The 12874-nt window shown below is 44.1% G+C and overlaps 1 protein-coding gene across 4 annotated transcripts in view; it reads right to left on the reverse strand.

Annotated features, from left to right (window-relative positions):
• The window catches only part of kst (spectrin beta chain, non-erythrocytic 5 kst), a 33627-nt gene extending 20867 nt beyond the window's left edge, over nt 1–12760 (reverse strand). For 3 of the 4 annotated variants that reach the window (XM_026810803.1, XM_026810804.1, XM_026810802.1), the window contains exons 1-3: nt 4721–4881; nt 2607–2857; nt 2192–2359 (exon numbers count right to left, since the gene is read on the reverse strand). In XM_026810803.1, the coding sequence (XP_026666604.1) occupies nt 2192–2359; nt 2607–2857; nt 4721–4739 (438 nt within the window). In that variant the 5' untranslated portion in view covers nt 4740–4881. Of the gene's footprint in view, nt 1–2191; nt 2360–2606; nt 2858–4720; nt 4882–12500 lie in introns of those variants that run through there. The other variant, XM_018037740.2, reaches the window with a different exon arrangement.
• Between the last annotated feature and the right edge of the window lie 114 nt (nt 12761–12874).

Here is a 12874-nt window from a genome sequence, read left to right on the forward strand (position 1 = left end):
CCGTACTGGGCAACGAAGTATTTAATTACGCGATTCCTTGAAATGATTTGCACTAACAGTTACTTGAAAAAGTCTAAACCCAAGAATTTTCCCTGCATCAATCCGCCTCTCATCTGCGCGTTAGACACAGAAAAATGTTACCCTCGCGTACGAGCGCGCCAAGGGGGGAGCCTGGTTTCTGAGAATGGCCCGAGGATACCTCCTTAATTACTGTCGGCTTTCGAATTCTTTCGGTCATGGGAACAGCCCCTATGCCCAATGGCGAGGACCATCAGCCTTTAGGCACGGTCATCTTCTCAGAACTTTGGAAACCTCGAATTTTTACATTTCTATTCGCACTTTTCTTCATCGAACTTTTATTTACGGAAGGAATGCGATCTGTTAAAATATATGAAACATCTAAAGATGTATGCTTGAACTTTCTATCTCTGAATGTTTTATTTCGTTTTAAAAATTTGCGGTCTGTTTATCGCGATCTGTCTCTCGGCTCAATTAGTATGTACACGGTCAGACGAAACGAGGAAGTCACAGATAAAAATAAGTGTGCTAAGCCCACATATTCTCACTTCGTCATGCAAATGATACGTGCAAATCTTCGACGACGGGTTACGAGTACGAAAAATTTCCATACCATACGCGACAACGGCAGGTAATGAATTAGGTAGCCCGAGAGAGAGAGAGAGAGAGAGAAGAAATTTAATTGCGAAATATTCGAAAGGGAACATAGATTTTATGCAAACGGCTGGAGATCACGTCCGCATATTTTGCACTTTTTATCCGCGCGACTAGCAAGATGACTTTACGTAACTTACCCGGTGTCGCGAATCGCGTAACGCGACGACTAGGCACGCGCGGAACGTGTATTTTCCACGAATAACTTTCCATTCACGAGTCCTTAGTCGATCAAGAAAAAAAAATAACGAACATCTTTGAAGTTCAGAAATTCAGTTGGAAGAGAAATGCATAGAACCTTTCTTGTAGAAGACTACAACTTCCGTACGCAAAATTTTTTCGCTGGCGTTAACCATCGAAGAGATAAAGCCATTTACAGACTTCCTCGGTACCGATTACCACCGAAAAGAGTGATTACCAATTGTGTTTTGAATCTCATTGGGTCTTATTTGCTGTCCCGAGGATTACACAGGCACTGCCGCTCTTTAGAAATATCTCCTCGGTGCTACGCGTGTTCGCCAGGGTTAAGGAGACTCGACTCAATGGGTAATAAAATTTAACAACCTCGTTGCGAAAGTGGAGAAAGAAAATCCGCGCATATCGGCTGGATGTTTCAAAGTGCGAGAGACGTTTTCAATGAGCACCATCGCGAATTATAGATTTCCTTTGACTTTCTAACGTCCGATCGTCGCCAGGAATATTCAACGATTTAATGTATCCGCGTATAAGGAAATAAGGGTTCAGTTAACGTGACAGTCGGGCAGAGTTTCCCGAAGACGTCCTACGTGTACGTGGTACCTGCGACCGAGGCCCTACAAGCGCGAAGTCCTCGTGAATGGCCTCTATGCTTCGTAGCTTATGACATAATACCAACATTTACGTACACCGCATACGGCCAGACGTAATGCACTTACGCGCGCGGCCGCGGGGGCGAGACGCGTCTGAATTTTCTGATTTATTATCAATTCTACCGAACTCGTAAAAAAGAGCTATGAAACTTTTAACCGTGGCATTTTGTAGACCCTACGGGAATACAAAGGTCCTGGCTTCTACGTTTGATCTCTCTGGTTACAGGAAGTAGCAGCCACGCATTACGTGTTCTGTCCGTATTTAAATCCAATGAATTATCGATTCGTTCGTATATTTTTTATGACGTTACATAGTTTAACAGCAGGCACGTACTGTCATTTATTAACGTGGATAGGAAAAGCTTCGACCGGGAGAAAATTTCAGTTTTCGCTTGCGCAACAGTCCCTTACATAAACTACGCAAACCTGCTACCGCTGTCGCGAGACGAAAAAGACAATCGCGAAAGCGTGAGAATTATTTCCTCTCCTCTAACGAACAATCAGATCTATCAACGGATCTCTATACGTATATCCGAGCGAAATTTTCTGATCCTCGTTAAGAGAGACGTCGATAATTAATTAGTATATTTTATAACAGATTTTCGTTGCTTCGTAAAATTAACTGATAAGATAGGAGATAATTAAGCTGATCCGTGAGAAAGCGGTTTTACCTTCGTGTGGAGAAACGCCAGGGACTTGTTCACGTTCTCGATTTTATGCACGCGCATTCGCCCATTGTTGGGTTTGGCCAGACGTTCGCCGGAGATGATCTCGAGCAGCTTCAGCAGCTTCTTACCGTCCGCCAGGTCCGTGAACAGATCGTCCACTTCCATGCGCGCCTGCGAGATGAGAACACGATCGATTTTCAATATCGCATCTTCGATTGATCCCTAACTGGTACAACGAACTGGTATACCGAGATCGTGACTGGCTCCAAATAAAAACAAATGCAGTAGTACGTGATCTAGTTCTAAATCCTTAGCTAGTGTGTAAAATAATGAAGAGTCAGATTGAACGTCGTTAGGATTGGTCACTTGGTGATCTCAGTGTACCAGTCAAGGGACGAGGACACGGGCATGTATGTACCTTCAATAGAAACGAGTTGATCCATTTGGTGAACGTCTTCTTCTGTATGTGAAGACGTTCCTCCTGCAGGGCCTTGATGCGGCCCTGCTCGAACCTGATCGTGTCCTCCCTCTGAGTCATTCTCTTTTGTATATCGGTACCACCCCTGTATTTGTCGGCTCTGGACGGCGGATATGTGGGTGCGTACTCGAGGTTGAAACTCCTGTACTGGGGTGCGGCGCCAAGCCCAGCGCCGGGCACATACTGCGCCCCTGTAACCGAAAACGTTGTCGCCAAAGTTAGACGCCGCCTTTCATCTCCCCGGACGTTCAACGCGCACGCTTTATTTACATGGAAACGACTGATTCCTGTTCCGTTTTAAGGGAAACGTTTTACATGCTTTCATTCTCGTTGACGAACGTTAAAAATAATCTTGTTTACCGAGCAGCGACCGCTGTTAGCATTGGTTTTTCCTATTAAACGGCTAAACAAGCGATTCGCGTTCCCATACACGTTCATTCGAATCGTGTCGCTCGTTCCTTATAAGGTGGGAAAAAATCTGACACATGCCTGCTGGCGAGCGAGAGCGACGATAAAACCCAAAGGGACAATAATCTTGTCGAGTCACGAACGCTAGTAAAAATAAAGGAGACTGGCTGCCCCGGCTAAAACGTGATTCGCGCTTACCGTTCATTTACCCTCTCGTCCACCCATCGATATTTTAAAGAAAACCTCGAACGTCGCGTTGTTTAAGACAGACGATAAACTCGGTTCGCGATTATCTCAGAATTCTATAAATGGAGGACACGGCATTCTTTTTCAAACGATTACGATTACGCCTGCGTAAGTTCGACACGTTCAAGCTGACGGTACGTGCCTTATCAGTGTATTAACCGATTCGTATCGGTCTTATCACGCCTGATAAACTCGGTAACGTTTAGTATCGTTCCACCGAAAAATTCGGATGAAACCAGCTTTCTATTCATAAGAGAAAATGTAAATTCCTTTTGAAGAAGATAAGCTATCACGTCGCGACAGCTGGAAATAGCTCAAACCGGCGCAGTCCCCCTCTGATTTCACGCGGTTCTCGGATCGAGACACAGCGGTGGTCGGGCCTATTGTTAAGAGGAAAATGTAGATTCTTAGAACCGATCGTTTACTGCGAGCAGTTCATCGAACGTCGTCTATTCAACCGAGTTTATACGCTATCTAAGCAGCGACCAGCCCGATTACAATTAATTGAGCTCCGTACATAGTTAAATGCGCTGGTACACCGCTCGTTCCAGAACCTACGCCTTGTATCGTGTCATTGAAAAACATATTATTCAGAGTAATAGTGTTCGCTACGTAGATACGAGCCAATTAACGATCGAAATAAGGGTTGGAAAAATTCTGATACTACATGGGAGTTATACGCACTTATTTTAATTAACAGATATCCTTAGTCGATGCTCTTGAGAAGTAATTTATGTGGGAATCAGATGAAGGAACGACTGTAAAGGGTCGGAGGTGTACGCCAATGAGGAGGAACACAGTGGTTCGCGTTGAAAAGCGTGCCGGACCCGAGAGAGCAATGACAAGGCAGGTAACGTCGCAGATTTGATTAGAGTACTTAAGCTCCGTCCCGTTCTCTAAGCTGTTGGAAACCATGTAACCGCGATTGTAACGCGTACAAACGTCTACGCGCTTGCGGCTTTCTCGAGCGTAACGCCTGCTTCTCAACCATTCCATATAAGAATAGCATAGAAAAAGTCGTCACACCGTCATAGAAAAACTATTTCTAAACAAAATTCTTCTCATCTTCTCGAGTATTAATCATTGACTGTAAACGTGTTCGAACTTCAATAAACCTTGCTTGCAAAACGACTTGGTACGAGTATGTTCAAACACGAAGAGACAGTGAAGGCGCATTGAAAACAGCGAGTCGATTAAATTGAACGAGCAGGCTAAGCAGCAAACGACACCAATCGAGCTCTAATTACGCGTAGAATGCGTGATCAGTTAGAGTTAGCTACCTAATCTCTCGTCTACACATCTGTTTTATTAAACAGCGTAACTTCTAATCGATCAATCATAAATCCTGACTCTCGTCGGACGTCTATTATGTCGTGAAACTCTGAATTGGATTAACGTACCGTAGCTGGAACGTGACATGATTTTTTTTACTGTTCACTGGTTAATCCGACCCGACGGTCATGGCTCTCGTTTGAATATTTCCACAAAGAAGTCACGCGGGGTTTGAGACGAGCGAAAATTAAGTGTGTAGACGTCCGCGAATGGCGACACCGAACTGATTCAGCTGTTAGCCAAAGACCACTGACAGACAGAACTCTCTTATCGCACGTATCGCCGCCGGCGTGTTGTGTCCACTGCTCTTTTGTGTAGTAGAAGCTAAGTACCGAGTGTGTATGTGCACCTCCCACATTGGCGTAACGATTAACCCGTTCGGCTTCGATCGAAATTCATGTCCCGCGCTAGAATTCGAACGAAACTTTACGTTCGTATCTAATAATCGAGCGAATTTGTACAAGCATAACAATTTTTCATGACTCTAAGAAGAATCGCAAATAATGATAAACTCTTTCATTCCTGCTGTGAATCACGATTCGCCGAATGCGAGTCATGGATGACGTCGATAGATAGAAATATTTAGCAAATAAATTTTTACGGTCGTCGCCTGCGCGGTGACATAATTTATTGAAACTTTTGAACGTTAACAGGAAACGAGTAATCGTTCCGGAAACACGGTGAACGCGCCAAAGGGGGCCGATCATGCGGAATCGCAATGATAGCTTTTACTCGACATTCTGTGATGTGTCACCATCATCTCGCCCGTGCCAATATTTACCGCTTCCTTAAGTACGTCCATAATCTAGCTTAACGATTGTCAACGGTGCCGTAATATTGTCAATATTTTTAACGCGCTCGTCGTCTTGGCCTCTTTATGGCTGCCAGTTAACCTTTGGAACGATGTCTGGCAATAAAAATTTACTCGATGCTGTTCTTGGCTGGAAAATAATTTGGACGGTGCCCCCCCGTGTGACTTGGCAATTATTTTACAGAATTCTCGATGACGTTGCGGTATACAAATTGTATAACAAATGTTTACTTTGTCCAATGAAAAATACTCTCAACGCTGTTCGATAGCTCGGTATCGCTAAGTTTTAATCAGAATCTGCTGATAAAGTAAAAAGTATGTACTTTAGGCTATTACCGCGATTATTTATCTCTACTTTCAATTAACTCGGGAATAGAAAGTAATACTCGCGTGCGGCTAATTGTGTTTACTAATCGTGGAGAAAAAAAAAATAAATTGATATAGAGCCATAACTGCTTCCAGGTGTTTTTCCAGTGGGCATAAGTTTATTTATTCGGAATAGGAAGCGTGCGCGCGGGATTCAGCCGGAAGCACGCTGGATGCGCCACGCCATAACTGAAGAAACGTTCGCAAGTACCTTTTGCAACATCTAGATAAGCCTTCGACGGTTTTTCGTAATCGATTAATCATATCGTAAATAAGATAACATTATGAGAAGTGCAGAAATAAAATTTCTTCGAACTAGTTAAGGTGTCTCCTTCGAAATTTGTTAAAAAATAATTTTTAAAGAGAAAAAGTCAGAAGATCAACAGGAAGTTACTCCGGAAACACGGTGCGACGAGATTCTGGAAGAGCACAGCTGGAACACCGGGCGAAACCCGAACCGTATTATTACCGAGACTCGTCTCGCCGGCAGAAAAGAGAAACCGACGCACTATTGACACTGATAGCTCGGGCAAACGTTCATCCGGCGTGGCATGCGACGAAAAGAACTGACGAAAAAAGAGTGTGTACGACAAGGTCTAGCAAGTTCAAACGATATGACGACACGCCTATATTTGGTCACCGGCTGGCATTGGCAACGAGTCGCCTCAACGGCTCCCTACTTTCCGGTGGCACTTGTCCGCCACTCGACTTCCTTTTCTCGACCCTGATTCTGGGGTTCAGGGTCACCGTTCCGATTTACACAATGAATTTTCTCGTTTTTGCACGGCCAGACTATGTAAATTGCTTTCTATCGTCAAAAGAATACGAATCAACCTACACCGAGCAACCATTTTGGTTCTAATTTCTTGCTAGGCGATAAAAATAATATTCACATTGTGGGAAACGAAGCAAGGATCATTTTTATAGTGCACCGCGCTTAAGCCCTTCATTCAGTGGTATAACAGTTCCTTGGCGGAAGTGTTTCTTTATTATGGGAAGTGGAACGGTGGTAGCGGTGTGTGAATGAACGTAAGAAGCCAAAATGCACGATCCACGTTCGAAAATTATATGGTAACCGGTGGTGAACGTCGGTTCGCGAACAAAAGAAATGAGTCAGAAATGCGTAACCTCTGCTGCTTATCAATTACACTGGTTACAACTGTAACCCGGAGATTCCTATTTTCTAAGAAACTAAAGCGATCGTATCCTAATTTAGAAATGAAATCACGAACGATTCTGATAATGAATTCTAAATGAAAAGAATAATAAGGAAAACATATTGCTTCAGCGTTTAGAAAGCTACCTATTATTTTTTATCTTTGGAATCTTTACCAATTAGCAAACCCTCAGATCTCGAAACTGATTAACAGTTTTTGTTTAAAGTAATTAAGCTGGCACTTTGCTGTTCCTATGGAGTGTCTGCAATTTTCTGCACAGGCGTCGAACTTAATAGGCAGCGTGTTCATTATTTACATAACTGCGGAACGAGAACATTTGCGTCGCGAACCAGTACTCATTTATTTCTGACTATTTGTCAGTACAGATGACATCATTCATTTCTCGAAAGTTTCAATGTCGTTTCAATTTCACGCAACAAGATCATGCGTAATTTTAATTAAATTATGTCATCAATTATGATTACTAAAAAATAATGTATGTACATGAACGTGACGTAAAAAGTACTTCGATCGAGCCTAAGAGATTCTGAACTTAACTCGACGACGCAAGTAGCATTCAACGACCTATTTATTGCAAACATCGCGACCGTTTAACTTCTTACCTCGGTTAAGAAACAACGACCTCGCTGTTAGCCACAGGAAGATACTTATTACGATAATCGCGAGAGGAGAGTGTACGCGTAATTACTTTAACGCTTGCGTTTCGGCTCTGCGAATTCGTTGCGATTAATTGCAGGTTGCATCTTTCGGGAAAGAATCGCAAGAACCGAGTCAGTCACGTTTCTACGTTAATTGTTAAATTATAACTTTCACGTAACGGATTGAGCAACGAATTGCATTATACGTACAATTATCCGCGTCCTTGGTCTCGCGGTGAATCTTTTACAAACATTAAACGTTTCATAAATTCGATAAGTGAGGGAGAGAGTCCGAATGACGGATGGGGTTTGTTCAAATCAATTCTTCCCAGACCACCCTGTATACCAGCCGCGGACCCGTGTACCCGTGCATTACCGTGGAACGTGACCGAACGGAACGTGTTATTTCGCGGAAAATGACTGTCCGCGCGGTGTTTAGTCGCGAGGGAGCATCGCATCTCCGATCTACGCAACGACGACGTAGTTCGCGGCGCCTTTTGTAAACTTCGTCCTCCCACGCGCCACGCTAACCCTTTCGTTCTCGCATGAATTCACGTCGTTCGTAACGTGAATATTATAAGAACACCGCGTCCCTTGATGAAAACGCGGCTGCGGTCGGCTCGCATTTTATTAATAATTCGAAATAAACGCTAAATGGCCTGGGTTCGCGTAATCGAGCCACTGAATCGACTCGCCTCGTCCAATTACTCCAGCAGTGGGCACCTAATCGACTCAATAATAATTTAATAAGATCCCAAGGTGAATATCCTCCTCCTCGTTCCCTCTCTCTTTTTTCCATACATTCCATCTACTTAGAGTCTTTGCTGAAGTATTCGCGATTTTAGTTTCCGCTCCGTCGGCCTGGCTCGCTCGGATGAGCGGCTTCTCTTCTAACGGGCCATTGAATTTCAGCAAAATTGCGTTTCGCGCGTGCTTCCGTGGATCGACGGGATCCACCGTTAGATTACGCGGATCTCTCGACCGGAAACCGAGACGAATCATTACGTCACCGCTATGTGAGAATCTACTTTGGTATTTAAGAGAAATCTGGAGCACTTCGTTGTAATTAAACGTCCCAACGTATCATTATTCAATATCCTAAGTTTGTTCCAAATAATCTTGAGAATATCATAACATCATTGAGAACGTATGAATGAAGTCGTACAGAGTTTGCTCTCATCTCTTCGTCGTGCGCTTCTTAAAACGAGACCACTTATGATATACGAAGTGGAGTTCTTTGGACACGTCATAAACGAGCTGTTAAGCAGTCGAGCCGGAACAGAAACAGAAGCGAAATGACAAAAAGTGAAACGGTCATTATAATTTCTCGCGTTCGCACAAGACGCCGAATGACAATGAATCATTTCACCGGTGAAACTCGATTAAAGTTCGCTGACCGAATTCGTACACTTCTCACTTATTGTTAACCGAACAGTAAATTCTTTCGTTACGCCGCTGCTGTGAGTGAAGTTATATGAATTTATAGCCGAGAATAGGCGTTGAATAATGATTTCGCGCTACGAGGTCAGAGATAGCTACAGTACCAATTGAAAACTATTTATTTTCTTATCTTATCGCCATTCCTGCATTAATTACAATCTTAAACGTTACAGCCAGCTATTATCTGTTTCTCTATAAATCGTCTCCATCTGGCAATCAATTCGGACGCTATTCATTTCTGATATTTAAATCAGAATTTTGCCAGAGTTCGATACTTTATGATCGGTCTAACTGAGTTATGGGAACCTTGAATCGGCTGACTTTAAATGTTAATATATTCTCTTTCTCTCTTTCTATAAAACTTGAACCGGTGCATTCTATTCCCGAATAATAATGTTGTTCTTTTGCGAAAAATCCGTGTGAAACGTTCCATTGCACTCGACAATGATTCTCGCAGTGACGTCAGACGCGTGTAGAAAGTTGACGAGAAAAATCAACATTCCTGCATGCGTTCTGCCAGTTTTACATTCACCGTCGCGCCGTCGTCGCGGCCGTCAACAAGTCGTGCACACACGCACCAGATGAAACCTACGTTTATATCGTATTCCGTCGACGCGTGCCGTCACGGCACGGGTCACGTACAAACGACTTACAACTAATTACGCCAATCGAGATATACGACCAAAATTCGACCCTACTTCACAGATCGAGTGACGTGAACACGTGTAAATGACGGCAATCGGTTCTATTATATCTGTTCAAATTTCTTTTCTAATCTATACAGAATTGAAACTCGTGCTATTTGTATTCTTTTTACATCGCCGCCATGAATCATTAGTGGCATCTTAGAAATCTTAGAATTTGAAAGTGTCTTTTCTATATTACAAACGCAATACTAATTGTTGAATCAGTCGACGTGTATTTTACTTTCGTGTCTGCAGGTAGTTGGAAACTTTTGTTTCGAGGCAAGAGACACACTACTGTCCCACATTCGGTACCCTAAATTCCTAGTTATACCCGCGTAGTGGAATCGACGAAACAGGTTGACGACGGCGATACCCGAGCCGGCGGCGACGCCGGCAGCCGCGATAACGTCTGCACGCGAGAATTTTTTCTTTTTTACTACGTCCGTAAATCCACGATTGACGGAACGCGGGAGTATAACGCGAGTTAAGCCTTGAAGTCTGTAACCGGAGTCTCGGAGGCTTGTTCGCTCGTCTTGGGTTCCAGGACTCGCCAAGGATCTTTCTCTGCGTCTCTTTCCCACCCGCGTTCGCTCCTCTTCCTCTGGTACACGCGGTCGCAGCGAACAGGGGGGGGGGGGGGGGAACGGCGAGGGGGGAACTTTAAGAGCGGTCCAGCAACTCCCCAGAAAACATGTGCACGCGCGCGCACGCATGAGAAACGTACGTTGTGTAGTACTCCAACTAACGTTGACCAGCGAGGGGACCCATTCTGGTGTCGAGTCAGGGAAAAGACCAAACGGTTCGAGAGTTTTACGGAACTATCGAACGTTGCATGAAAAGATTTGCAGCCAAGAGAGAGATCGAACATAATGAATCTTTGAACAGGTGAGCTCATCGGATACTTAATCTGCATCGTAACGCGTGCTTGTATTTGCATATCGATGCATCGAACCGGATATTTTTAGAAAGATACACATATATACAGGGACTGAAATCATGTTTACAAGTAATATTTCATTTCTAACGATTTGTCTATTGACCAAATGATAACATCGCGTAATCCGTATCTTAACACTAATCTGTGTCGATCATCTAATCACAGAATAAATACCCATCCCTGTTATGCCATCTTCTATCGTTTTCCGTATTGTACCTTGAACAAAGATTTTTCGAAAACAGTTTCCTTATTACGATCAGTCTTTATACAAATATTCGAAGCCAGGAAAAAGTTAATCCTATCTATCGCTGGTCGACGCACACGACTTTCGCCCGCGACGCGCATCGAAAGGGGACGGACGCGAAAACCGTAGTGGTAGTGGAAAACGAAGGGAGAGGTTGCGGCGGCAGGGAGGGAAAAAGGACCGCGCGTGAAAGGCAGAAGGAGAGAGAGGAAAAAGGAGGTCCATTGAGAATTACGGTATTCGCCGAGCGAGTAAAGGAACTCTCTCGCGCTCGGCTCGTTGGAGGGGCTCATTAGAAACTGGAAGCGGTGCGCGTAATATTATTTCCTCGTGGAACGCCGAGGCTAAGGCCGATCAAACGCCGCGCGCCGGGTAGCTATACCGTTCGGTCGGGAAAGGATCGAAGTCCGCTCCAATTTCAACTTAGCCAGCGTGCTCCGTTATGATCGCAGCTCTTGCACTCCCGGAGAACTCGTTTCGACCGCGGATGGAAAAGAAAAATCTTTACCGGTTACGAGCTTTCGTGCCTCCGTTCCACGCTTTTCCAGCCGCCCGACGAATCAGACCTCGGAACGCCTACGGAATTGGTGAACTATCGCACGTCTTCTTAAAATCACTATCCAACTGCAAATGATTAATCTAATAATTGAACACTTGATGCGAACGTGCTATTTCATATTTGTGGAGGCATCTCGTGATATCGGTTGATATTGAATTTCTTTTATCAGAGGAGATCGATCACTCGTAAGCCGTGGATTAAATTTGAAAATTCCGCGGTTGTTTCTATCCGAGTCTATCTTGTAATCTGACATTAATAGCATTAAGTTCTCCTATTGATGTAAGATCAATTCTAAGAATTACTGAACGCGATATAAATAATGTACGTCTCATGTCATAGGTCTGCGATTAGTAGGAAAAATTCCTATGATCGTAAGACTCGTCTCGACAAGGATGATTGTTACAGGATTGCATCTAAAGGATTCTTCTGTCTCCATGATTTTTTAAACATCGCTTCGAAAAGCTAGTATTTAAATGAATGCGGCCAAGGATTGCACATAAAGGATTCTTGTATTTGTTCCTGTCGAATAAAATTTTTTGTTCCGACTTTTAAACGCCACTTCTAAAAGCTAGTATTCAAATGAACGTGGCTAATCTCGAAAGATCAAGGATAAATGTTTCGGGCGAGCTCGCGTGGAATTCCTCCGTCGTGACGGAAGAAAGGCTTTAAGGAGCAAGGACTTTTTAGCGGGGTCAAAACGGATCACTGAATCCCTCGTATGAAATGTCCCACGTGACCCGCGACCTTTTCGCGCGTAAACTTTCTGTTTTCCGACCGGTTACGAGGACGATAAACATGCGAAATCCTAATCCACGCGAATTTTCTGTCTCCGTCACTCCTTTAACGAGCGATTCTACGAAATCCTGACGATTTCGTTCCAAGCTACGCGTCCTTACCGCATTAAAGATCGACGTGCGAACACCGGGGCGCCCGATTACCAGCAGATCGATTGTTTCGTACAAAAAATGAGGAACCTCAGGTAGACGTACCTTTTCAACGCGTGTAGGCTTATCCAAAACACGAATGCTGCGGCGAATCCGTGAGTGAAACACTGTCAAACACACTAATTCAACCGGCACGGAATCCACTAAATGGAGAACGCACAGTTCTCCAGTTTCGATTCGATAATATTCACACGCGCACACGATTTCGAGCCGGAAAACGCACGCTCAAATTTGTACTGGCGGTGACGCGTTGCGCGAACTGTACCGAAGTCTGCGTACTCGTACTCCGATCTGAGCGGTTCTTCCTTCGTCACGCATTAACATCCCCTCTATTTCAATGTTGAAACGGGGGGACCGAATACTTTAAAGACGACATTTTGCGGAAAACCGGACATGCCTCGCCATCTGTGAGGAAATAG

This window comes from Ceratina calcarata, unplaced genomic scaffold, assembly GCF_001652005.2.
Source record: "Ceratina calcarata isolate Rehan_Ccalc_2016 unplaced genomic scaffold, ASM165200v1 scaffold178.2, whole genome shotgun sequence".
Lineage (NCBI taxonomy): Eukaryota > Metazoa > Arthropoda > Insecta > Hymenoptera > Apidae > Ceratina > Ceratina calcarata.